Raw genomic sequence first — 27,918 nt, forward strand, 5'->3', positions numbered from 1 at the left:
GAACTACGCTGCCCATAGTGTCGCGCGGCTAACTTCGCAGTCTCGCCGTGAAATGGCCGCGGGTCATGCTGGGAAACGCAGTCGCTCCGGCTCTCGCCTCAGCTGGCGGGACGGCGCGCTGCTCGCTCGCCCCACTGTGGCCATCCGCGCTGTTCTTAGTAGACGCAGAGCGAGCGCGAGGCAGCGTCGGTTGCTAACGGCGGTTTGGGGGCCGTTCTTTCGGCAGCGCTGATGGCGCGCTTTTTGTCCCCGCTTGTGTGGGCCAAGCCCCTGCTGCTCTGCCTCTGGTTGAAGGGATGCTGGGCAGTGTGGAGGTGCGGGAGAGAAGGATGGCCCGGGGGGCTGAACGGGTTGGGAAGGGGATGTCAGAGAGGCAGGTTCAAGGGTGCGAGAGGGGAAACGAGGAAGTGGGAGTGTCCATGGCTCAGGGTAGCGAGCGGCCCTCATGGTGAGTGCAGGTTGCATCTTGTGAAGAGAAAAGTAACAGATATGAGGAGGTAGAGCACTCCTCTAGCCGGCCACCCAGGGGCCGTTACAGTGGTACTTCGGGTTAAGTACTTAATTCGTTCCGGAGGTCCGTTCTTAACCTGAAACTGTTCTTAACCTGAAGCACCACTTTAGCTAATGGGGCCTCCCGCGCCACCGGAGCACGATTTCTGTTCTCATCCTGAAGCAAAGTTCTTAACCTGAGGTAATATTTATGGGTTAGCGGAGTCTGTAACCTGAAGCATATGTAACCTGAAGTGTATGTAACCCGAGGTACCACTGTACTTCGGTTTGCTCACTCTTCTCAGTCCAAGAGCCACATTTGGAATCCCCTCCGAGGGTTGCATGCCAGTGGTGGGCATAGTGAAAGTGAGCACAGCCAGTGCGCCCACTCTCCGACATGGAAGGCGGCTGACAAATTAGGCGAAGGGAAGGTCGTCTGGCAAACACACTCCCAGGACATCCCTGGGACTGCTTTATCCTGTGAGATCAGCAGAGAGACCTTCAAATATTTTCTGCTTCTCTTGGTTTATTCAATCCATACCTGAGCAGGGGAAACAGGCCAAAAAATCCAACAGATACCAACAGATAAAGCAGACAGCTGGATACAGTAATTCTTTAAGGAAGCAATGAATATCTACTGGTAATTGATCAGACCAGGGTTCCTCAAGGAAGCCAAGATATTTAAATCACAAACTGCATGTATAGTATAGAGGTGTGTGTGTGCTCATTAACATCGAAAAACTATGAAGAGTTTTGCCTTTGTTAATGAGCACCTTGTTTTTTACTGTCTTTTCAGATATGAAACTTCAGTAGGGCATTATATTCTATTTACTGCAAGAACTGGTGTAAGTACTTCATGTTTAAGACTACTGTCCATACATAGGCTAAGATCTAATTTGGCAAGTAGAACTGGGTCAAACCTTGAACCACCTTGTTACTGTAACTTTACTCATTCCCACCCTGAAAGTCAAGTGACTTTTGCCTGCCCCAATTTTCTCCCTTACGAGGGGCAGGGAGGTCTGGTGGGGGCAGTGGGAAACCATGACCCATCCCTAGTAACAAGGAACATCCCAGAAATTGGTCATTCCACTGTCATAGCTTTCAAAAATTTACAAAAGTAGGCTGGAAAATTCACTGCTGAATTCCAATTCATGCAGAAATCCAACACAATAATTTGTGCCAGGATTCCCAATATTTGATTAAAGTCATTTTGGCAGCTTTGGGCTTGAGTGATTCCAATTTATCTTTTCTTTGTCTAGATACATTTAGTGTATGAAGGGCCTTCATTTGTTGAATGGGAATTTTCCGTATTATGTACTATTGATGATAAAAGGTAAGGAATGCAAAAATGTGTAACACAGATGTGGGGCTGTCCTGGGGGATTGGAATAGTGAATGCCCTGTGTTCTATGTGCTCCATGGGGAGTATGCTCAAACATGAGCCCCAGTTGAAGACAATACATGCTATATTGTCTACGCTGGGATTAGCTCAGTTGGTAGAGCATGAGACTGTTGATCTCAGGGTTGTGGGTTCAAGCCCCACATTAGGCAAAATATTGCTGCATTCCAGGGGGTTGGATTAGATGAGCCTTGTGGTCCCTTCCAACTCTACATTCTATAATTCTAACTCCAGCTTTATTGGGCTTTCACCCACAGTATAGACTCAGGCCCCTAATCTCACACTCCCTTCTTCAGGCAATACAGTCCCTTTAGTGATCAGACTGGTCCTACTAAGCTTGCTTACTCAGTGAAAAGGTTTCCCCACTTTATGGTGGCTACAGGACAACAATACCCCCCTTTGAAAATTTATGAGACTTGGGCAGTGATAAATTCAATGATCTTCTTATTAGCCCCTTCTGCAAACAGCCTAGGGTTACACATAGTTAGAAAACATTCTGTCAGAGGCAGTCTGAGAGGGATATGCAGGGGAAAAAATATGGGAGTATGGAGAAGGAAAGAAGAAAATGGAATTTGCTACTACTGAAATCCATGTTTTTTTTGTTAACAAGGAGAACAGATAATTTTTCTGGACCCATAGAGCAGGTGGATTATTGATTTTAAAAAGATTTGTCACCTAGGGCTTGCCGATCAGAAGGTTGGCAGTTCGAATCCCCACAACGGGGTGAGCTCCCGTTGCTCGGTCCCTGCTCCTGCCAACCTAGCAGTTCGAAAGCACGTCAAAGTGCAAGTAGATAAATAGGTACCGCTCCAGCGGGAAGGTAAATGGGTTCCTTGCGCTGCTCTGGTTCACCAGAAGCGGCTTAGTCATGCTGGCCACATGACCCGGAATCTGTATGCCGGCTCCTTTGGCCAATAAAGCAAGATGAGCACCACAACCCCAGAGTTGTCCGCTACTGGACCTAATGGTCAGGGGTCCCTTTACCTTTACACACAGAAGACAAACTGCCACCTGGAAACATGAGGAATGTTAAAATGTTTATATGTTCACACAAATTGTTCTTTAAATAATCATGGTTTGGATAATAGACTTTTGTCATAGAGTCTCCTAGCACGGCTTTATTATTTCTACCCTGTTACCTCACAGCTGTGTGATAAAGATTAGACTAGGTCTGTGATGATGAAAAGTCCTTTTGCAGGAGGTTATTGGTATTGCAGTTCTTCCACAGTGACTTGCAGATGGAAAGAAGGCTTTTTCCGGAGGCTCCAATTAGGCTTTCTCCCAGTTGAGATTAAACACCCTGGAATCTCCATCTCCTGACTGTCAGTAGCCAGTGAAAGTCTCTTGGAAAGGCATTGAGGGTTGGAAAGGAACTGAACATAGGTAGTTGCCTCCATTCTCCTAGTGAAAATGGCAAAGATGTTTAGGAAAGAAAATGACAGATGCTGGAGATACAGTGGTGCCTCGCAAGACGAAAAGAATCCGTTCCGCGATTCTCTTCGTCTAGCGGTTTTTTCGTCTTGCGAAGCAAGCACATTGACGGCTTAGCGGATTAGTGCTATTAGCGGTTTAGCAGCTTTTAGCGGCTTTTAGCGGCTTATCAGCTAAGCGGATAAGCGGCTTAGCGGCTTAGAAAAAGAGGGAAAAGGGGGGGGGGGAGTCGGAAAAACTCGCAGGACATTTCGTCTTGCAAAGCAAGCCCATAGGGAAATTCGTTTTGCGAAGCGCCTCCAAAATGGAAAACCCTTTCGTCTAGCGGGTTTTTCGTCTTGCGAGGCATTCGTCTTGCGGGGCACCACTGTATAAGGAAAAGAAGGAACATTTTATCGTATGTGGTGCAAATGCAAATGTATTAAAAATACTGGGAAATGATATATAATGAATTGAAAAAAATGTTCAAAATGAACTTTATTAAACACCCTGAAGCCTTTTTATTGGGTACCTCAAACCAAGAGCTGCCAAAAGAATAATGGATACTATTTATGTATGCTACAACAGCGGCAAGAATCTTGATTGGATAATATTGGAAGATGGAAGAAATACCATCAAAGGAACAATGGGAAGAAAAATTGATGAACTATGCAGAATTAGCTAAGCTAACAGAAACTACGAGAGGACAAAAAGGTCTTCAAAAGAGTCTGGGAACCATTTACAGTCTATTTGCAGAAACAACAAAATGGACTGGATTCACTGGCAGGGTTCGAAAAAACATTCACAACTTTATTTCAGTAACATATATCTTAGAGAAATGATAAGGGAACTTTTATATAAGGAAAGCACGATACAATAAATAAAGCTAAATAACTCAGCAGAAGGGGAGTTGAGGGACGTCCAGAGGAGGGGAGGGAGAACAGTGGTATATAACATGATGATTGAGATCTGTATCTTTATTTGTTACAAAATTCAATAAATATTCATAAATAAATGGCACCTTAAACCTAGGTTATGGGTGCAACAACGGGTAGTTGCCTCCATTTTAAATGACATACAAGGGCTTAGTTGTTCCCACTGTTTCTTTTCTTGATCCTAAAAAGAATGTTTGGAAAGGGCTCAACTCCCTGATGGTGAGGACATGGCAGGGCAGCATGAGAAGGCTGCAATAGCCACACTTCCTCTGATCCCAGCCAACCCTGCACCGCTTTGTGAAGCTGGGATCTAATCTGAATGATTCACTCGGTGACAGGATTTTATGTCAGGCCTGCTAATAGGTCAGAGTTAGAAATCTGAGTGGAAAAAATGAGTCAAAAGTACTGGGGACATCTCTTATAGAATCGTATTTGGCAGGTGCAGGTGTTTCCTGTGGTAGGCAGACCAGGTTGATCATTACTGCTAAAGTACTGAGACCTGACTGATTGGTGGAATAATCAATATCTTGGTCCCCTTCTAAGAGTGGGGTTGTCATTTTTATTTTTAGAGGGAAATATGTCCAGGGTCTCATCAGAGTTATTATATTTATTATTGGTCAAATTAATATTGCCAGTTCCAAACCTTTTAAGAGGTGTTGCAATATCCATCAATTCCCTTTGGCAGTTTAACTGAGGTCCCATCTGCTGGACTTCGCTGTGATTTCCTGTACTGGTTATAGTCCAGGGGCTTTTTGAGTATCTTTTCTGTTTATTCCCCCCCCCCCTTGAGCTGCACTCAGTGTCATCCATGTAGATAATGATTTTCTTCCTTCATCTAAGAGCATTCTAATTGGGCATATAGAAAGGGAAGCAATAAGCCTCTTCATTCTGAGCTGCATACTGGGTATGATGGAACTTTCGAAGGTTAGCAGCACTGTCCAAGTTTGCTTAGTACCAGAGAGTTTGTCATACTGTTCAAGGTCTACAGAATGTGGATCAATGCATGGTAGATAGTTTAATGAATGAATAATCATGCTTTTATTTCCCCATCTTCCTTGGCTTAGAGGCAGTAGTGCCTCACTGGTCCCAGCCTCCTGGGCTGCTGGGCGGAGGCTGGGGAGCAGGAGGACGATCTTTGCCTTCGCTCGTCCCTGTCCCCGTCCAGCTCCTGGGCAGGAGCACACAGAGCATGTCAGCCCCCTCAATATACAGGTGATGAGCACTCACCCGGTGGTGGCGGTAGCGACCCCCTCAATATTGAGGTGGGCTGATCCCCCTGCCCCAAAATATTGAGGGTCTGAAGCCCCTTCTGCCCCCTATACCCAGCACCCTTGTTTAGAGGGATATTTGCAATTTGCAGCATTACTCTGTTACTTTGTAATATTAAAATGCTAGGAATTATCTGAGTGAAGGTTTGTCAATGCAAATATGGAAATATGATGCTAAAGCTGTTGATTATAAAATGCATAAAACATATAAGAGGATCACATTACAATTGAATGGATCAATATATTTTTCTATAACTAATACATATATTTAGGGCTATAATATAGTGTCAGTGCTAAGCAACTTCACACTAGACATGTTACTTATTTTTTATTACGCTAGTTCACGTACCCCAGAATTGAATTGTCCAGTTGCTGGAACTCATATGGTTAAACCAAAGATTCGGGGGTCTCTGGTAAGTTGTGAATAGTTTCTGTTTAGTTCCTGAATTACTACTGTGGTACAGTGGTACCTCGGGTTAAGAACTTAATTTGTTCTGGAGGTCCGTTCTTAACCTGAAACTGTTCTTAACCTGAGGTACCACTTTAGCTAATGGGGCCTCCCACTGCTGCTGCACCGCCAGAGCACAATTTCTGTTCTCATTCTGAAGCAAAGTTCTTAACCCAAGGTACTATTTCTGGGTTAGTGGAGTCTAACCTGAAGCGTCTGTAACAGTGATTGAGTTAGCTAGTAGTAGCTCCCTATTCAAAATTAACCTACAGTTTTTCTTGCTCAAGCAGTAGGGTGAAATGAGTGGTGGCGTATATATATATATATATATATATATATATGTTATATATATGCATATGCGTGCACACACATTCCCTTAGGCTTTTTTAGACTTTTTATTTATAATCCACTTTTAATATGTATCTTCAAAAAGTAATTGTGACCCAGAACCAACAATTTACTTCCATCCTATTCAAACATAAGTTGGAACTTAACTTTTGAGCAAGCACGTAAAGAGAGTATATTCTGGATATTGAAAAGGTTTTTTAAAATGTATTTAAATGTTTTCTGCTCATCTTAAACATCTGAAATTTGAATTACAGTAAAAAAGGCAAAAATAAAATAATAGGACAACATAAGAAATACTCAAGACCGTCAAAGGAAACTATCAACTAAAGGGATAACAAGTTCTTAGTTGATGTCTTAGAGATGTACCTCTAGGACTTGATCAAATGTTCTTGGCATATACCACTTACTTATACCACTCAAGTATTACACTCTTCTATTTGGAACTGACTCAGTCCATTAATTGCTTTGTTATTCAGATAGAAAGATAGATCACTGGTGGTTTTTCATCTTAGAGAGGGGGAAAATTTAATTAAGCTTGTACTGCGACTTGACAGCCAGCGTTAGAACACATTATGAGATTTGATGGCAGAACAGATACCAGGCCACATGTTCTGTTATCTTAAGGGTATAGTCCTCAACGATCATTCATTGACCCTTCTCCTTGCATCTTCTGATGTAGTACAAGCAACTCCCCGTTTGCACAGGGGGCTGTGTTTCAGGTCACTACGTGCATCAGCAGTCACACATAAGCCTGTTCCACCCCCTTCCAGGGCCGAAAATTGTCATTCTCTGTAAAGAGAAAAAGAAATGTAGACAACAAAATAGGACATAAGACAAAGGTATTATTGGAGGACAGGCAAAAAAGGCAATTGTATCCTTCTTGGGATTGTGTACAAATTTAATAAATAATTGACCAAGTCATACTATAAGTTGACCCAGTGAAATGAGTTGGGAATGGGCCATAGCTCAGCGAGTCAAGCATATACTTTGCTTTCAGGTTCAGTCCTCTATATTGCCAGGTCTGGAAAGATTCCTGCCTGAAACCCTGGAGAGCTGCTACCAGTTATAGTAGATGGTGAAGGTAAAGGACCCCTGGACGGTTAAGTCCAGTCAAAGATGACTATGGGGTGCGGCGCTCATCTTGCTTCAGGCCAAGGGAGCCAGCATTTGTCTGCAGACAGCTTTCCGGGTCGTGTGGCCAGTGTGACTAAACAGCTTCTGGTGCAACGGAGCACCGTGATGGAAGCTAGAGCACACGGAAACGCCATTTACATAAACACCATTTACGTAGACAGTTTTTTAAAAAAATAATTTTTATTAAATTTCATATTTCCAAATTAAACACATCAAATCAATTAGTCCAAATTGTTATGTAGTGAAGTTTCACCCTGGGCCAGCAGGGGGATACTGTATATAGTTTTCACTCAGGTCTGTAGATAGTTTTCCCTCAGGTCCACGTCAGTTATTTTAGGCGGGAACTCTGGGCTGTTGTTGTTACAATGTTGACAGCCGGCTGCCTATAAAAGCAGGCCGGCTGAGCTGTTTGCAGTCAGTTCTATTCCAGCTTACAAAATAAAGAGCTACTTGGAGAAATCGCTGTGTCGTCTGCTATGTCAACCCACAACTTAACACAAATTATAACAATACATATCATATAATCCAATTGTTTTCCAAATTATAAATTTTTGTGGTAGGAACCCAGGCTTCTTGATTGGCAGGAGTCCAATCCTCGAATATTTGTTCTGCTTCCATATTAAGAATGATGTTTCCAGTCTCCTCTTCTCAATACTTGTCATTACTCATTTTCCTTTCCATTTTCCTCCGATATGCTCCGCAAGTGGGTTGAAAAAGACAGTCTTATTTTTATTTCTGTGTGGGCTTTGTGCTGATCTCTCGTAAATCACTCTCCTCCAACAGTCCTTTCCGCTCGAGCGAGTAATCGCCATTTTTGTTGTTCCGATGAAATACAGTCTAGAAATTCGCTCTTTAGCTTTTCCGACCTGTTGCATCGTAAATTAGTCTTTTTGCAGGAGGGCTGCCCCTTCCAGTTCACAATCTCCTCGAAAATAATATATCTTCGGCTCGCCCTCCCCAAGACCTGCTCCAGCAACAGAGGTCTCTTATCAAGTTTCCATTCTGTGTCACAAGAGAGAGCCCTTCTTCTTTCCAAATCCTTCACAGAGTAAAACCTTTAAGTTCATAATTATTCCCACACAATTCATTTTTAGTCCCATTTGCAATTTATTTCTGTGACAGATCTTCAGAGGGAGGGTTATTAATAATCATATAGAGCAAAAGAAATAAAAAGTCGTTTCCCCACCCCTTTAGTTCCGGCATTCCAATCCACATACCATATTTGTAGTACTTTGATGTAATCTTCCTTCTCAGTCCGTCTCAGTCTTCTTCCTTTCAGTGGTAAAATTGTTAGCAGATAAAAACCTCCTGCCTCTCTTGAAGCATGTGCGTTATCTTTCCCAATTTTTTTCCTTTTAAGTAACGCAACTAGTTTCGCTCCTGGAAGCAGCTTCGGAGGAGTTCCGAGGCCCGCCAAGGGTTATGCACCCAGTGCCTCACCCCCTCCTTCTTCCGAACTCGGGGGTGATTTATGGCAACAGCGGGTGAAAACGGCATCTCTCCCCCCTGGAGAGATGAAGGGAGACTGATATACTCCCCATAATCAGCCTCTAATTACCTCGTGCGAGCTGGATAGATGTTAATATCCGCCATCTTCCAAGGCGCCCCCTAGCGGCCCCCCTACATAGACAGTTCTTAGCTACTTAGTTAGTGGTCTGACAAGCAGCTTTGTATGTTTCTATCTTAAGTCCATTGATTTCTGTGGGTCTACTCTGACTATGAGTGACTTAATTAGATAAAATTTGTAGACAAAACAGAATTGTAACATGCTACAGTATGTGAAATGCAAGATTACTGACACCAGTGGATTTCAAACTCCTTATACTGTAAAGCAAAATTATTTTATTTGCAACAGAATAAAATATCTAACCTTCTTTCCTTTCCCTTTTAGACATTTCAGGATAGGGAACGCTACTTGACTATAAATGCTGATTTAGATTGTTTTTTGTGGTATGTGTATACTTCCTTCGCAAGGTAAGATTAAACATACTTTTCAACATGATATATTCAATTGCATACAGTTGCATTTTTTCTTTGAGAACATTTCCTCATTATACACACTAAACATGATAATGTATATGTGTATCAATAATGGAGATGTATTAAGCAGATGTATTAAGTTGAATTAACAACATTCATTTGCTATAAGTATTCCTAAATTATCTTTGTTTTGACCATTTTTTGAAGTTTTTTTATGCTCACTAAATATTCAGTTTTTTTACTTTCTAGATCATCATTACATAGCGATCATGTGGTAAGAACTCTGAGATATGTATGTGTCTTATTGCTTTATGTTGGGATTCTAAATACATGCCCCAATCTCAAATATGTTTGCAAAATTGCATAACCATCAGTTCTGTTGTATGCCCAGTACCAGTTACTGGTTCTTTGCAACCATCAGCAGCACATCCCCACATCTAGCTAGGAGATTTTACTACTTCTCAGAAATTTAGAATCAAACTCTTGGGAAACAAGACTCATTTGTTTTAATGCAGGGATGGCTACCCTGCGATTCTCCTGATATTGGTGAACTGCAGCTTTCACCATCTCTATCCAACATGGTCAATGTTCAGCGATGATGGGAGTTTTAGTTTAGCAATATCTGGAGGGTGAAATGTTAGCCACCTCTGTTTTAAAGGAATTTGTTTTTTAGAAACACGCATTTAGGATTGAACTAGAGTTCAGAATATATGTATAGTGACAATGGATTTATTTATAGATAAATTGATGATATGAATGCATTAGAAAAATAATGCATTTATCCCAGTAATGTTGAGCTAATGAATTATTCTATTATCTTTTGGCTAGGTGGCAATTCAGTGCACATTTGTTCAATAGATTTCTCAGCACACTTCTGCCATGACTGAATCATGTAACATTTTGAATCTTTAACTTTGAAGTCCCAATTTTAGGGACTTTGCTATTTGCAAAGGGCTTTCAGACAGTCTTCTCTGGAGGCTAAAATGTGGCAGGGATGGTCATGGCAGGGAAAGCCCATTGAAAAGACAGCTGTTTATTCTTCTCACATCACCTGATCAGGAGGGAAGAAAAAAATGTGTCTTTTTGAATGATTGGCTGCAGAAATCCTGCATGTAACTGATCCTTGCAAAAGGGTCTGCTTTGTGTGGCTGTGCATGCCTTTTTCCTCCTGTTTGCAGACAGCCCTTTGCAAACTGCCCCATGCTGCTCCTTCCAGAAAAGGATGAGCCCTTCTTACATACCCTCTCACCTTTCCACCTATGAAGATTAATTTCCTATCTTTATTAATTTTTTATGCTAAACCTAGCAAATCTATTGGTTAAATTATGGCTCCATACTCAAAATGGCAATATATTGTTTTAATAGATATTTTCATCACTACATCCTGTTTTCTGTGACTTTACTAAACCATAGAATTACTTGATGTCTTTTTCTTAAAAACATAATGTTATCTCAGTTACTCTTTTCACCTGTTTTCAGCCATGAAATGCACTCTCAGTACTTTTGCACTTGGATATCTTTGTTACAGGAAAATCATATTTACCTGAATGCTTATAAAACTTTAAACTTTAAAACAGGGACTATTAATTTGCTTTTAAATAGTCAGCTTACATACATGGTTAATATAGTTCTATAACACAAAATGGCCTATAATTCACAGGAAGAAACAGTATTGTTCAAATTCATCAAAATTTGCAAAATTTTTCATTTTTTATTTGCCAGACTCTGGTTGTATGGATTTATGACCCAGAAAATGCTGATAGTAAAGAAATGAGCCATACTGCGAAAGGACCACCAGAAGTATGTTATCCTCCCTTCATAAACTAACTTGAAATGGGAAGTAATGAAATATCCATATTCCTATGGAAACAAAGGGCTATATACAACTAAATAATTGCACCAGTATATAATTGTATTAATTAAACTTTAAAATACGTTGTTTATGTATTGGTTGTATTTTTTCATTTTTTCATAAACTGTCCTGGAAGCTCTGCCAAAGGATGGTATAGAAATGTTTTAGATAAATAAATAATCATACCTTCTATTTAAAGCAACTTTTAGTATAATTTGTTTGCCCAGTTTATTAAAGTATTAAGGTCACAAATTGCTTTCACTAGCAGGCCATTGATTTACATCACTGAAGCTAAAATTTCCTCTGGTCCAAGATAGCTATCCCAGTCTCTTCCAACCCAATCGATTGATTGTTGACGTAGAATTATTATCTGAAAGGAATGTCAATATCATATTTATTTAATATTAATACTTCAGGTTTGAGCCTGGTCCTGGGAAGTACCTATTTCAAAGATAGCATTTTAGATATGAAAACAGATAAGACTTTAAATATATATAAGCAAATTTTGAAAATATACAACTCATTCCATTTTCTAAACAGCATTCTAAGACACTTTCCAGACAGTTCTTGAATTTGGGACAAACACCTTCAGTTAAGATGTTTCACCTCAATGAAGACAGCAGAGAATCGGAAGAATCAGAATATGCAGATGACGGGTATTGCTCATTTACATTTTTCTGAATTTGTCTTTTTAAACAATCGTTTTAATTAAATATTTTCTTGAATTACAAAAGTACATACAGTGTCTCAGTTTTCCGTTCATAGCATTTTTTCAATAGATCAGTTATATTCGATGTGAGGCACTAACATTATAGTTACAGGTAGGTAGCCATGTTGGTCTGCCATAGTGTAAACAAAATAAAAAAATTCCTTCCAGTAGCACCTTAGAGATTAACTAAGTTTGTTATTGATATGAGCTTTCGTGTGCATGCTTCTTCTGAAGAAGTACGCATGCACACGAAAGCTCATACCAATAACTAATGTTATAGGCAGTATAAGTTTGGGGAAGTTCACATCCTCAGATCCCCACTGTGGGTTGCAGTGAGAGCATCATCCTTCCGAAGATCCGCTTTGGGGCGGGGTCAGTTTACGTCTCTTTCCTAGGCACCACCCTTTATTTATTTATTTATTTTTCAAATGGGTGGGGGTGAGACACAGAATGAGAGGGGTATCTCCTACCCTTTTCACAGGGCTAGCTCTGGGCCAGTGTGTGGCTGAGCCTTTTCTGTGCTTTGCAGTCCCTCCTCTTGCCTCTCTCCTTTTCCCTTCCTTCGAGGGTTAGATCAGCCTTCTCCCGTTTTGTACCCTTGGGTCCTGGGGTTCATCAGGCGATCTGGGAGAGATTCTGAGGGTGCTCTCCTTAGTTCGCCATCTTGGTGGAAGCCTTTAATTGTCTTTTATTTTAAAAAAATATGTTGTATATAATCTTACTATACAAAGAAGACTGCTGATTTTCATATATTGTGGCTATAGGTAAAGGTAAAGGGACCCCTGACCATTAGGTCCAATCATGACCGACTCTGGGGTTGCGGTGCTCAGTTTGCTTTATTGGCCAAGGGAGCCGGCGTACAGCTTCTGGGTCATGTGGCTAGCATGACTAAGCTGCTTCTGGTGAACCAGAGCAGAGCACGGAAATGCCGTTTACCTTCCCGCCGGAGCGGTGCCTATTTATCTACTTGCACTTTGACGTGCTTTCAAACTGCTAGGTTGGCAGGAGCAGGGACCGAGCAACGGGAGCTCACCCCGTCGCGGGGATTCAAACTGCCAACCTTCTGATCGGCAAGTCCTAGACTCTGTGGTTTAACCCACAGCACCACCCGCATCCCTTATTGTGGGTATAATGTGTATTTATTTCTTAAATTTCTATACTGCTGTTCATCTGAGGATCACGGGGCAGTTTACAATACAAAAACAGAAATATATGATGGTTGCAGGGTCCAGATCAGTTTATATGGGGAGAGGCAGTCCTTAAGGTATTGCAGTCCTCAGCCATTTAAGGATTTTTAGGTCAAAAGTAGCACTTTGCATTAGGAAACTAATTGGGAGCCAGTTCAGTCAGGCCAGGATTGGATTTATACACTCAAGGCAGCCTCACATAGAACTTGTTGCAGTAATCTAACCTAGAGATATACGTGGCCCAGTATAGCAAGGGAAATCCATATAGACATATCTGATGCACCCCCTAATGAGAATGTATATTGTAATGCATATGTATTCTTAACATGAGGAAAAGTCACTTGAGTGATGATGTGGAAGAAGATTAAATCTTCTTCTCCTGATTGCACTCCTAAAAGCAGTTTCTCCTGATCTTAGTTATCAAGCTAAGCATTACCTGCATTTCTGTGGAACAAATATTTGGGCCTCATGCACATTCCCATTAGTTCCAGGAAGCAAAACATGCCTAGAGCCTTGATCTTAATCTTATAAGCACTTTCAAAAATCTTTTTTAAAGAGGTATATGTAAAAAATACATAAATTGCAATCCAAACTCTGACTCCACCAGGCTGGAGGAAGGTGAGAATTTAGCACAACCCCTTAGTCCCCCAAAGAAGGGGAAGCCAAGGTGAGAGAAGTCCATCTTCCACCAGCAAGCAGCTTGGTGGGCAGAACTCACATGCACTGCTGATCCTCCTGGCGTAACAGTAAAAAGGAGGGTGTGCTATGGAGCAGTTTCCTAGGCACCATTTCTTTTTTTTCTTTTTCTTTTTTTAAATATTTTTTATTAAGGATTTTCTTGTTTTACAGCAGCCATGCCTTCACAGCCAGGTGGACTGCTCTTGAGATGAGCCCAATTATCAGTAAGCACAACACAGGCCAGATATAAAGCCTGCATGAGCCACCCACGATTATATGGCACCTCTTATGGTGTGGGACAAAACAATATGTGAACTGAAACACAGTCACCCTTCAAAATTCACACTTACTGTACAGTTTTTGAAATTTGGTATGCAGATCTCCAACAAAACAGTGTTTACAAAATGCATATATTAGGAGAAAGTGGACATAAAAATGAATATAGTTATGAAAATGAAATACAAAAATGCATTGTATTAAGATAAATTGCAACAATGTGTGTATTAGTCAAAACTGCACACAAAAATGTGTTTAGTAGGAGAAATTAAAACTAAAATGCCATGAATTTTCATGATTATTTTGAAAAAGAAAATTCACAAATTGCTGCAGAAATATGGAGAACCTAAGACTGGAAAAATGAGAATCTGAAAGAACTGAAATTGACAGTTCTTTCATTCCTAGTTTTGAGCTTGCTGAGACTGTTTTCAGCATTCCTAAAGAGCTCGTTGTTGCGTACAGGACTATTTTTTATTTTATTTTATGAGTGGAGTTTCAGATTCTGCCTGCCATCTGCATGAGTTATGTCATTCACTCAATACACAGATTTTTGAGCAAATGAGATAGCTCAAGAAATGGAGTCTCCTTCCAAACTCTAGTATATTATCTGTCAATGTTTGTAGCTTGGTGCATATGAATAGTTTCACAATAGCTGTATTCTACATGCATTGATAATACAAATTTTTGAACTGCTGCTTTTCTAATGGTGACATACACTGCAATCCTATAAGATAACGTGGAATTATGTTACATAGATCCTAATAGAAATTTCCATTTAACATGCTTGGATTTAGGGTAATAAAGTGTAATCATATGATGCTTTTTTCTATTTTTAGATACTGGGAAATTGACGTGCCTAGCATTTCAGATTACATCATTGGAGTAGTCAGTGGAAAACCAGTTACTTTTCAGGGTTGTTTTGTTGCCCGGACTCCTTTTATCATGGCAAAATCAGAAATTCCTCCAGTCAACGTACATGATGTCTCTATCTCGACTCCAGCTGGTACTGAGCTCATGATAGCATGGTCTGCATGTCATACAACTAAAGCAGTTGTGGTGACAAATTATGGAGCTTTCCTAACACATGATGAGTTCAGACATACAAAAAGAATCACATTTCCCTCCACTGTATTAGATCCAGCTGTAGCTCAGAAAGTAAATGATGTAGCCATAGTACAGGTACACATTGTATTTTTAATAGACAGTTCTGCTTATTTTATAAACAATGACAAGATGTTCAGAGTTGGAAAACAACAAAAACTTCCAGAAAGAGGAATTCTTGGGATAAAAGAAAGAATCTGGTGTCTAAGGAACTATCCAGTTCAAGTGAGTTATTCAAAATATTTTATATTTTAGAGGGTTCATATGGACTTATTTTTTATTCATACCACCACAACTTAAAAAACATTGCAGCCTGTTGCTGCCCAGAGCTTCCGGGATGCGGTAGTTTAGCACTGTAAAGCATATCCTCTTGGTTGACAGGTAGCACACTCAGAAAGCACTGGCTGCAAGGGAAAGGGCTTTCCTTCAGTTCCCAGACTCGATCTGTCTGGTTAGTAGGTTAGCAGCCACAAAATAGCATTCAACAGCAACTGAACTTAATGAATGTCAAGAAAAGGGGAATAATGTGACCAGGAGCCAAATGGCAGCAGTCCGCTGAAGCCATTCAAGTATGACTTCCCTCCTCCTGACCAAGAGCTGAGGCACATAGCTGAGACAGGCCAAACAGCTTTAGGGAAATGACTTGGACAGTTTATGTGCAAAGTTTTCCCTGCAGTTTCAAAAGGTTTCCTCTCCTTCAAGATTTTTGAGAAAACTCCTCATTATGGGATTTTTTATATGCCTACCACTTGCCAAGTTTGTGCAGCATCACCCTACTTCCCTACAAATGGCCATTCTCATCAAGCACACACACCATTCTCATGGTGATGCAAGAAGCATCCAAAATGCAACTTTTCTATAACGTAGAACCAGTTGTAGTCAGGTTCTGCCAAAAAAACAATATCCAGAAGAATTTTTAACAGGTGCAATGTTTAAGGCTAGTAGAATAAAGTGAAAGGAAGATTCTAAACCCCTACCTCAAAGGAGCAAACGGAGATCTGTGATCAGATCAATGCGGCTGCGTGCGGGAAACACTTCCTAGATCATTTCCCGCATGCAGCGACATCGGGGGAAGTTGAGCTCCCGCCAACCGACTGGCCAACAGGAGCGCAACTGCCCCTGATGGCACTGCATGCGGGAAACGAACTAGGGAGTGTTTCCTGCCCGCAGCTGGGGGGGGGGGGGAGGAGCTCAACAACTTTGGGCCATCTCCCCTCATTTGTTTAAAATTGAGTCCCCCAAAATAGGGGGGAGGATCTTGTACATGGGGGCATCTTATAGGCGGGAATATATGGTACTTTTCAGTGAATGTTTTGATATTGTTTATGATAAATTTAAGACGGAGCTTTAAGCAATACCTACAGTGTCTGAATTTTATTATTTATCTCTCCCACCGCTTCTCTCTCTATCTCATCCGACGCCCAAGGTGCTGGAATCAGATTTAAGTGAAGCAGTCCTGTGGACAAAAACAGAAATATTCCTCATGTACCCATCAAGAAATATAACTGATATGTTTGTTCTAGTCATGGAAGTAGATGTCTTAAGGAGTGTGTTAGGATTCAAAGACCACATTACTTTAGCTGTAATAAGTGCTTGCTATGATTCAGTCGCTTCTGAAATTTCAGTCTTACTGGCTTGTACTGGATGCAGAACCTCCACACAATTATATGTGGCAGGATTTAATGAAGACGAGGCCCACTGGTTCTTGAGAGATCTTTCCCTGCCTGCACCTACAAGTGACCCTCTGCACATGGAAGTTGTGTTTGGAGCATCATCATCTATGCTGCTGTGGTACAGTGACAAGATTATTTATTCTTACAAAGGAAGCAAATTCATCGGATATATTAAAGACGTTGAGACAGGCGCGGAATTATCAGCAACAGCATTAGGAACAGTTATTCATCAAGTTGTTATTGGTTAAGTATAGTATATTTTGATATAAATTACTAATGGAAATTGTTGTTATTTTAGTTGATTTTAGCAATTATAGTGTGTAACCTAAGCCATAAATGCATAGTGTTTGAAAGTACAACAGGTGACTCCCCATTTACACAGGGGTTATGTTCTGAACCCCTGCGCATGTCTGTGAAATTGCATAAAATTGAGAGTTGCCTGTCAACTCAACATAGCCCCTCTGACTCGCAGGGAAGAAGTGTTTCCACGTCTGCTGAGCCTGTCAATGAGGACCTGCTGCCTCTCCAGCTCTCGGGAGCCAAAGAGACAGTGGGTCTTGAACAGCTGATGCACAAGGAAGCTTCTTTCCCGCACATCAGTTGAGCTGGTCAATCAAGCCCTGCTGCCCTGAAGCACAGCTAGGCTTTCCAGCTAACAGCTGATGCATGGGAAAGCGCACTAGCACCAGGCCCTTTCCTGCATTACAGCTGTTAGTTGGGAGCCTCAGCAAAGCCCCGCTGCACCTCCAGCTCATGAGGAGACCCTCCCCGAAGCCCAAAGAGGGTGTCAGAGGCTCAGTGGGGCTTTGCTGAAGCTCATCAGGTCTCCCTCCCCAGTATCTGGGTTTCCACGTATGCACAGTCATGTGTTAATTGAACATGTGTAAATGGTGGGGGGGGATCTGTATGTCCCTAGATATGCAGGTGTTGTTATAGTAAAAAGCTTCCCAGGAGGATGGCACAGCTATGGCAGTTGGATACATCCTGTTCATTCCCTAGGAGCTGATGCTATAATTTTCAGATTACTACTTTTTGAGTCCATTGTAAACAAAGTTCTAATGTGTGAGTAGTTATATAAATTAAGCCAATAATGGCTTGAATCCATTAAATTTACTATACGTATCAGTGGCAGACCACTGGGGCTCTTCCCATAATGTGTATCAGAGATTATGGCTATTAAAGCTATAAACAAGATTCTGAATACAGTGCAATTGGGGGGCCCTCAGAGGAGGGGAGCTTAAAGCAGTATACCTCCATCTGTTCACCAGCAGTTCACCTGGTGGGTAGAAGCCACAACTGCCACTAATCTACCTGGCATAATAATAATAATAGTAGGAGTAGGAGTAGTAAAAAGCTGTGTTGGGGTAGATACTCAATTGCCGCATCCAAACCCTGCTCAAAGCACCCTCGCAACTTGGAGTTAGAGGAGTTCAGCAGAATTCCTGATCTTTATCTCATGTAGAACTGAATTTTCTCCACCACAAGAAGGAGTTTCAAAGCCTTACTATAGAACAGTAGAACAGTCTTAAATACTAGTTACAATAAGATTAATGTTACAAGACAAGAAAATAACGCATTGTAAACAAGCAATGAGGTTTAGTTCTTTGTCTCTCTGGTCCAAGAGGAAGGTCTTAGCTTGCTCATCATTGCAAAGCTTATCTGTAGCTGCTGTTGCTACAACCTATCTCCAAAAAGCACATTCTGGCTTCTCAAGTTTCAGCTTCTTGCTGTGAGAGCTCTGCAGCGCATGTTTCTGGTGATGAGTCATAGAATCATAGAATTGTAGAACTGGAAGGGATGCAAGCTCCTCAAGTGTTTTCACGTGGCTGTAATGTATCTTTGAACTCTGATAATGCTTCCTGGGTGAATGGAAAGTGGGATTTGTGTGAAAAAGGCTGTGCAGCTTTTGCATGTCTGGGGCAAGTTTGTGTACTCCTGCTCTTGATGGTAGGACCTGAACCAATGGATTCAAGTTATAAGAAGGGAGATTCCAACTGAATATCAGAAAGAACTTTGTGGGAGTAAAAGCTGTCCCTTGGAAGGTGGTGGACTCTCCTTTATTGGAAGTTTTTTTTTAAAAATGATATTTATTACTTTTAAAACTTACAAAAAAGAAGAAAAAGAAAAAAAGGAACAAAAGAAACAATACAATATAGACAATACAAAACACAACCTTAACATCTAAACACAATAGATTAAACAAAACAAAACAAAAGCAATTTAAAAACACACATCATACCTTTACCATAATCTATCTTTCATTCCCTTGTTTCATTGACCTCCTCTCACCTCCCTTTTTGTGTTCCACTTCTATATGTTATCTCAGCAAATCCTTTATCTTAAAACATTTTTAATCTTATTCCCCATTAAAACTAATATACCTATTTACACTTAACCTCTTAAAACATTTCCACTAAGGTAAAAAAAAAAAAATCCATTCCAAGATTTTTCTATCCCTCATTAAATTTTACAAAATTTCCCTATATAGACTTTAAATTTTCCAATCTTCTTCACCGTCTCCTCTTCCTGGTCTCGGCCTCTGCCAGTCCTTTCCGTCAATTCCATATAATCCATCAACCTGGAGATCCGAGGCTCTTAACTCTTCTCCACACCCCTTCTGCCAATCTTCTTCATATTCTTTAATTCTAAAGAGCAGATCTCGGGGAAGCTCCAACCCAGCAGTACTTTTATTCCATCTCGACAGGTCAGCCAGATTTCCATAGTTAAAACTAGGGTCCATAAAATATTTCAAATCTTGTTTCAAGGTTCCTCCAAATCTAAAGGCCCCCAAAGCTCCGATCTCCTCCTGACCCAAGTCCATATCCCAAATGTCAGTTGATCCCTGCATAAGGGGATCTCTCCAACTTTCCTTTTCCAGTCCAGGCCAGGCTCCAATCTTCAAAATCTGACTTTTTCTAGTTTCAATGATAAAGGGCCACAACTTGTAATCCTCAATTTGCCTCTGTGAGGTTAAGGCTCCCCCTTGTATTGCTTTAGGTTCAACAACAGCAACTTTCTCCTTCTCCTTTTCAACAATTTGCCCTGTTAAAATAGATTCCTGTGCCAGATCCTGAGTTATTTCTGTGTTAGTATTCACTTTTAGTCCCAAAATGTCAATTTAGTAGTCATAGCATCTATCTTATTATGAAGCTGTTCCAGCAGATGGCTTATCTTACAAAATGCAGACACTATTGTCTCTCCTGCTGACATTCTTGTCCAAGGTCAATCTCTAGTTCTCACAATTCTTATCGTACAGCTGGGTTCCTCAGCTTGACTCTTGTAACAGTTTCAAAGACTCCCTCTAGGGGGGAGCAGTCTCCACTTGTATTAATCCACCACAATTCCAAAAGTAAAAATAGTTTCAATTTTCAGTTACATTTTCAGTTACTTTTTCTTCCTTTTAAAACGCAGAAGCGGACAATGGAAACAATATATTTCTCTTATTAAGTTACTGTTTTTCGCTGTCAATGAACTCTTCCTAAACGTCAATCTGCTGGCAGCCCGTTCCCAGGGGTTCAGAGCAGTGATAATTAAATTTTTATCACTCTCTCCTGCAGGATGCACAGTCCACAATTTCCCCCCTCTTCCCCTGCTTCCAAGGGGGTTTTAATAGTTTCAATCGATGGAAATTTAACCCTTTACATGAGGCTTTCCAAGACCTTAGCTTGCAACCTCTTTGCTTCAGTCTATTTACAAAAAGGGAAGGCGGACTTCCTGTTTTGAACCTTCCCCGTCGTTGCCAAATTAAGGTATATAAAAATCCAATTTTCCGTTCTCCTCACGGGTTGTTGTTTAAAGTCCAATTGTTCACAGGAAAAAAGTCAGCGCTCTCCGACAATAGCAGTGTGGCTTCACTCCGTGAAAGAAGCGGTCGATTCAAAGCACCGCGCCGCTCACCCCACGTTGCTCCGGATCCCCAAAACAGGGTTTCCCCGCGAGTAGGGGAGGCGCGAATGGTGCCAGCCGAATCCCAAGTTCACAGGCTTCTTCCGCCTGTGATTTCTGTGGGTCTCCGCCTTCACCGTGGCGGTTCAGACCCTACTTTTCACGGAGCAAGTTCCTCCCGATCGGCGGAGCTCCGCCATTGCCAGAGGCACCAACCTGGAAGTCCTCTCCTTTATTGGAAGTTTTAAAGCAGAGGTTGGATGAATATCTGTCAGCAGATTCATTAGCTGAGATTCTTGCATTGCAGGGGGTTGGACTAGATGACCCTCAGAGTCATCCAAAAAGTACGATTGATCTTCCCCTTCTGTCAAACAAGGCACAGTTAATCTCTCTCTCTCCCCCCCTCCCCCCTCTCTCTCTTTTGTCAGGGTACACATACTGATGCATACTCCCACCTTCAGTAGGAGGCCTGTTTACACATTACACTAGTGAGAAGAGGCCTAATATTGTATTGTATCAAGCTATATGGACAGGGTTCAAAAAAGAGCTCAACCGTGCTGCATCATTTTTCATATTTAGTGGGCGAGGGGACACAAGTTTTTAGATTTCAGGAAGCCAAATAACAATTACAAAAAGAAAAAGTGAATGTTAAGTCCTAAACACAGATCTTTTTTTCTTTGGAGTAGCATTTGTTGGAAATTATGAATTGTAACACATTTATTACTATTATTATTCATAATAAGATAGTGTAACTGTTAAATTATAAGAAAGTATCATAAACATTAGTGGAGAGCAGTTCAAACTTGAGAGAAAGAACATACTACAGTGGTACCTCGGGTTAAGAACTTAATTAGTTCCAGGGGTCCATTCTTAATCTGAAACTGTTCTTAACCTGAGGTACCACTTTAGCTAATAGGGCTTCCCGCTGCTGCTGCGCCGCCACCATGTGATTTCCGTTCTCATCCTGAGGTAAAGTTCTCAACCCGAGGTACTACTTCTGGGTTAGCAAAGTCTGTAACCTGAAGTGTCTGTAACCCGAGGAACCACTGTAATCAATTGCACATCTGCATGCACATAATTAACATTTGGCATATCATCTTAGTGTTGACATACATTCCAAGATCTCTCTCCACCTAGCACTTCATACAGGAGGAGTGATCCTAGCTAACTTAACTTCATATACCAACTTCTGGACTGTGTACCTCAATTCTTTCCAAAATTCTGCCAGGGTCACTAGTATGTTTTCAGGAGTTTGTATACCTGAAATAAATATAAGGTGTGGTGATGTGTGCCTTGCAAAATTTAGCTACCAGATGTATGTAATGACATTATCCTAAGTAAGGGAATAACAATACCCCAGGTTTCTCTGGCAGAGGCTGCAATATAGCTCAGTTACAGGAGGCTCACATTCACCCCTGAACCCTAGTTTGGCTGCATGCTGGGAGGGTGGCTGCCAGGAAGTACGGTAACATTAATTGGTCATCCTACAGTTGGAACAGGATGTTTGCACATTGTTGTTGGATATGAGAGAAGAAAATGTGGCCTTCTGAAAGGAAGAATAATGTGTGTTCCCAATTTTAATTTAAAACAATGTGCCCCAGAAATCACCTTGGAAATGAAAGACACTATACAAATAATTTTAAGAAATGATGAATGTTCGGAATCACAAACATACGTTTTCTATAGATAATTTTTGCCACAATTCAAGGCATATTTGTACTAAGGACAAATGTTTGTTAAAACAATCAACCACTGTTACTGAAAAGATAAGAAAGAATTGTACTTTTATTGATAATAGTAATATATACATAAACCAGATGTTATATTAAGCTCTATCTATTTTTTTCTCTCCTTTTTATAGGCAGTGCTGGAAACACTGTGATCAAAATGAAAAACAATGACATGTTTTTCTTAAAGTTTAATATGAAAGATGTTCTAAAGCTCAGTGCTTGGGAAACTGAAGCCAGAGACTTTGCCATATATGTGAATGGGCATGGTGACTTCTTTTTGCTCATAAACAATGGTACTCATATATATTACAAGGCTTATCCACTGAAAACAGAAGTACTTAGTGCCACAAATCCTTTAGGAGAGGTCTGTCCGTATATATCATTTCAGCACAATATGGAAGCAGATACTTACTATCTAGATATGGGAACAAATATGACCTTTTGGGCCCAGATTGTCTTTCTGGAAAATGTGGGATTGTCCACAGAAGTTACAATCTACAGGTCACACTTGCTGAAGCAAAATAACTCTATTCAATATGAAATAGCACGTGGAATTTGTACTAAGAATCAGGTAGGTGAATCTTGCATTTTTTCTTCCTGTTTGTTTCTTTCTTGGGTCAGGCTGTCTGGTTCAGACATGTTACTGGCTACAGACACATGCAAGGCTACTAGCATGTTTCTAATTCAATGGGAATTCCATGGATGAACCAGATTTATGAACTTACACTTCTACATGAAGCCTATAAATATAGGTGCAATGATTTCCTCAGTCATGATAGCTCAGAAAGGGGCTATTATAATACAGTGGTACCTCAGTTTACAAACTTAATCCATTCCAGAAGTCCGTTCTTAAACCAAAACTCTTCTTAAACCAAGGCGTGCTTTCCCTAATGAGGCCTCCCACCACCGGTGCCCTTCAACCATTCTCATTCCATTCTTAGACCAAGGTAAAGTTCTCAAACCAAGATACTATTTCTGGTTTTGCTGAGTTTGTAAACCAAATCATTCTTAAACTGGACTGTTCTTAAACCGAGGTACCACTGTAATATTTTAAATAACTAATTAAATAAGAACTAATGTAATCAAGTTCTATGATTCACTAAATACATGCAAAGTTGCACATGAATATTCTAAAAGATTCCATATAACCTTACCTACATTACAGGGATTCAAATGTCTAGGATAAAGTGGAGTTTATATTTTATATAATTTGTTCTTTTAACTTTTAGTATCCTGTTTTATTCTGATATAATGAGTAATGTTACCAGCCTGCAGCCCTTAAATATATGGTATTTTAAGACTAACTATTCATTGTTGTTGTTTATTATATCTTAAAGACTGTAACACTTTATCATGACCATGATTATTCAACCGAGGGAGAGTATGAAGATGCAATGTAAGTATAATGATAGTCAAAATATGAAAATGGTTAACAATTTATTGATTACATTTACATTTCAGAAGTGTCAATAGCATAAGCACACTGAAGGCTTATTGGAACTAGCTCAGGGCTGGGGAACTTCTTTTTAATTCCAAAGACCACGTTCCATCTTGGGAAGCCTTCTGGGAGCTGTTAATTTGGGGATCCTAGCTATTCTTGGTTTTACAAGTGGGGCCCTGGGTTTAGTCCAAGTCCCTTCTGAGATGGACCACCATTTTTCTTTAAGATCTCCCTTTTTTACTATGATGAGAGCTTTGACATTGTTTAACTACACCTTGCATTTTCAAATCATCAGTCAATACTCTCAAATGAGGTAAATCAAGTGCCATATCTTTTTTCATTGTATCTATTTCAACAATGAATGGCTCAAAATTACACATATCAAAATATCAATATGGGTTACAGACCCAGCCTCCCAGTGAAATTTATTATTGTGCCAGCCATATAAGTAGTAGTTCCCACAAATTCATTTAAAGGTGTTTGGTTAGCCACAGTAATATTCACAAGGTGTTCTCAGAGTAAAGTACATTCAGCAGCTGTATCCTAAGGTGTCCTTTGCAGCTCAGTTCCTAACTAACCCATCTGTTGTCCACAAGGACTTTAAATATGATGTACCGTATTTTTCGCTCTATAAGATGCACCAGACCATAAGACGCACCTAGTTTTTGGAGGAGGAAAACAAGAAAAAAAATAATTCTGAATCTCAGAAGCCAGAACAACAAGAGTGATCACTACGCAGTGAAAGCAGCAATCCCTCTTGCTGTTCTGCCTTCTGGGATAGCTGCGCAGCCTGCATTCGCTCCATAGGACGTGCACACATTTCCCCTTACTTTTTAGGAGGGAAAAAGTGAGTCTTATACAGCAAAAAATGCGGTAGTTGTAATGCTGCTATTATAGTCCAATTCTGACAGGGGCCACTGGAGTTTAGGCCTCCCTTTCATCTGCTCAGAACATGACCATAAGAAGAACCTGCTGGATCAGGCCAACAGCCCATCTAATCCACCATCCTGTTGTCACAATGGCCAGACAAGTGCCTGTGGGAAACCAGTAAGCAGGATTCAAGCATAAGAGCACTCTACCCTCCTGTGGCTTTTCAGCAACTGGTGTTCTGCTGCCTCTGACTGTAGAGGCAAAGCATAGCCGTCATGGCCAGTAGCCATCAATAGCCCTCTCTTCCATGAGCTCGTCTAATCCTCTTGTAAAGCCATCCAAGCTGGTGGCCATGACTGCTTCCTGTGGAAGCAAGTTCCATAAATTAACTATGTGGTGTGTGAAGAAGTACACTGGTACCTCATGTTAAGTACTTAATTCGTTCCGGAGGTCCGTACTTAACCTGAAACTGTTCTTAACCTGAAGCACCACTTTAACTAATGGGGCCTCCTGCTGCTGTCGCACTGCCGGAGCACGATTTCTGTTCTCATCCTGAAGCAAAGTACTTAACCCGAGGTACTATTTCTGGGTTAGCAGACTCTGTAACCTGAAGCATATGTAACCTGAGGTACCACTGTACTTTATTTTATCCCTCCTGAATCTTCCAGCATTCAGCTTCAGTGGATGCCCACAAGTTGTAGTGTAATGAAGAGGAAGAAAAAAATTTCCCTATCCACTTTACCATGCCATGCATCATTTTAAAAACTTCCATCGTGTCACCTCAAACTTGCATCTTCTCTAAGCTAAAAAGTCCCAAACGTTGCAACCTTTCTTCAAAGGGGCGTTGCTCACCAAGAAGCAACCAGAACTGTACACAGTAACACAAATGCTTTCACAATATAGATTCATATCATGCTATTTTGATATTGGCAGCTTTATTTTTAATTCCTTTCCCAATGATCCCTAGCATAGAACCACAATGTTCCAATGCTGGGGATTAATGCACAGGCATTTTTCTATTCTGAGCTGCAGGCTGAAACCAAGAGCCTTGCTGTGGCTCAGTACATAATAAAGGAAGAGCAACAGTTATCTGAATGGAAAGAAGTAGAAAGTGGAGTCCCCCCAAGGATTAGTATTGGCACCTGTGCTTTTTAACTTGTTCATAAATGAACTAAAGTTAGAACTAAGCAGTGAGGTGGCTCAGACTGATGATGATACAAAATTGTTCTGAGTCATGAAAACAAAAAAGAGCTTGCGGAGAGCTCTGAAAGCATCTCTCCAAACTCAGTGAATTTCACATATATGCTCATGGGGTCTGGAACTGGAGGTGACTGATCAGGAACGAGGCATTGAGGTCATGATAAATAGCTCGATGAAGATGTCAGGCCAGTATGTGGTGGCTGTGAAAACAGCAGATTCTTTACAACAGTGTAGTACTCGAGAAACAATTTATCAGTAATTTTTTATATAATGGAACTCCATCAAGATGTTTTATCTGACACCCAGCTTTCAATAAGAGATGCCAGCCTTGACCCCTAATATCTAATCCACTTCCCCTTCTAGCAAATGTCCCCCACAGTCCAGCATATCTATCTATTTATCTATTTTCACCAGCAAGCCCATTACAATTTCTCTGTTGCTGTTTATCCTATCTCTCCTGTAATCTTTTATTGTCAGCACACCCTGTACTGTTAAAATATGTGAATGAATATCCTTGCTATCACACTCTTGTTTCCACTCTTCTTCCCACATATCATCATCATTATCCAAATAAGCTCCAACAATTCAACAAATTGGCTTCTGAGCATGGAGCTGCTCCTTCAACACCCCTCCAAATTTCTATTAGCAACCTGTTGCTTTTTCAAGTTGCTGTGTCAGAACTTTCACAGGTCCTTGCAAATCTGCTTTTTCTACTTCATGTCCTCCAACTGGCATTGTAAATGTTCATTACAACTCTCCTGTTCTCCCTACTCCTCAGACAACCTCATATTTTCAGCAGCTGGTCCCAAATTCTGTGCAATTACTTGGTTTTCTTCTCTTTCAAAATTATCACCATGCATTCACATATGTTTATATTCCTGTTCCTTAATGGCTAAAGCTAGTTCTGTCTTTGCAACAATCTACCCTTCAGTAAGCTAAGCCCATTAGATCTAGTCTTATCTTCTACAGCAGCAGGGAAGTGTTTGTCATATTCTATGTGACAGCTCTTACAGTATTTGAAGGGTGCTATCAGGTCCTTCTCAGTTTTCTGTTCTGCATACTAAATATACCCAATTCCTTTAACCTTCTCTCATAGGACTTGTTTTCTATACTACCTAACATCTTCATCACCCCATTCTCATTTGTCTATATTATTGCATGCCACCCTAATCTCCAAGCAGTGCAAGATTCCAGGCTTACCCAGGATTCAGTTTCCTTTGGAATGAGGGACACTGGAGACTGTGGTATCTTTATGATATATGGTTTATTTACACTTACAACATGAGCTTGATGGACACCGCATTAACACCTCAAGAAGGTGTTGCTTCCCCAATAGCCACAGCCTTGGATTCAAGCAGAAATCAGGCATGGCTCCTTCTCCCAGCTGCCCAGCCTGCAGCCTTGCTTCTAGCTCACATAACTCAGACCTTCAACTCTGGCTTTTGTCTTTCTAACTACCAGCGAGTTGAAGTAAGGGGGCTCATCTATTTGTCATCTTGCACAGAGCCACTTCCTTTGTTGCCTTAATGGTTCATACTTAGAGGGACACTACCCCACCAGGAAGCTAGCCTGGCTATTTCAGGAACTGAATCTGTGCTGGATCCAGTAATTAGGAGAGGGCTCAGGCATACAGCCTCCCGTCTCCCCCAGCAAACCATATCACTCTTAAAGTGTGGTGTGCAGAACTGGACACAATACTCCCATGTGAGGTCTAACTAGTATAGAATGAATTGGAACTACCACTTTTCATTACTGGGATGTTATGATTTGGTTGAAGCAGCCTAAAATCACATTAGCTGCCTCGTAGCTGGATCACTTTGCTGACTCACATTCAGCTTATGGTTTATTACAATCCCAAGAACTTTGTACTACTGCCAAGCCATGTTTCCTGCCATCCTTTACCTAA

General features: G+C 40.9%; 1 protein-coding gene across 11 annotated transcripts in view; it reads left to right on the forward strand.

The window, feature by feature from the left end:
• The window catches only part of CATSPERE (catsper channel auxiliary subunit epsilon), a 60,293-nt gene that overhangs the window by 1,271 nt on the left and 31,104 nt on the right, over nt 1–27,918 (forward strand). For 4 of the 11 annotated variants that reach the window (XR_014155447.1, XM_081857651.1, XM_081857647.1 and 1 more), the window contains exons 2-12: nt 1,286–1,334; nt 1,749–1,822; nt 5,841–5,913; nt 9,322–9,404; nt 9,660–9,702; nt 11,133–11,210; nt 11,803–11,918; nt 14,949–15,438; nt 16,640–17,129; nt 22,633–23,072; nt 23,839–23,897. Coding sequence is in view for 10 of the 11 variants with exons in the window: in XM_081857651.1 (XP_081713777.1) it covers nt 1,286–1,334; nt 1,749–1,822; nt 5,841–5,913; nt 9,322–9,404; nt 9,660–9,702; nt 11,133–11,210; nt 11,803–11,918; nt 14,949–15,438; nt 16,640–17,129; nt 22,633–23,072; nt 23,839–23,897 (1,995 nt within the window). In the remaining variant the exon portion in view is untranslated. Of the gene's footprint in view, nt 1–63; nt 315–374; nt 449–1,285; nt 1,335–1,748; nt 1,823–5,840; nt 5,914–9,321; nt 9,405–9,659; nt 9,703–11,132; nt 11,211–11,802; nt 11,919–14,948; nt 15,439–16,639; nt 17,130–22,632; nt 23,073–23,838; nt 23,898–27,918 lie in introns of those variants that run through there. The other 7 variants (XM_081857652.1, XM_081857653.1, XM_081857650.1 and 4 more) reach the window with 7 other exon arrangements.

This window comes from Podarcis erhardii (genome assembly GCF_964252035.2).
Source record: "Podarcis erhardii genome assembly, chromosome: 3".
Classification (NCBI taxonomy): Eukaryota; Metazoa; Chordata; class Lepidosauria; order Squamata; family Lacertidae; genus Podarcis; species Podarcis erhardii.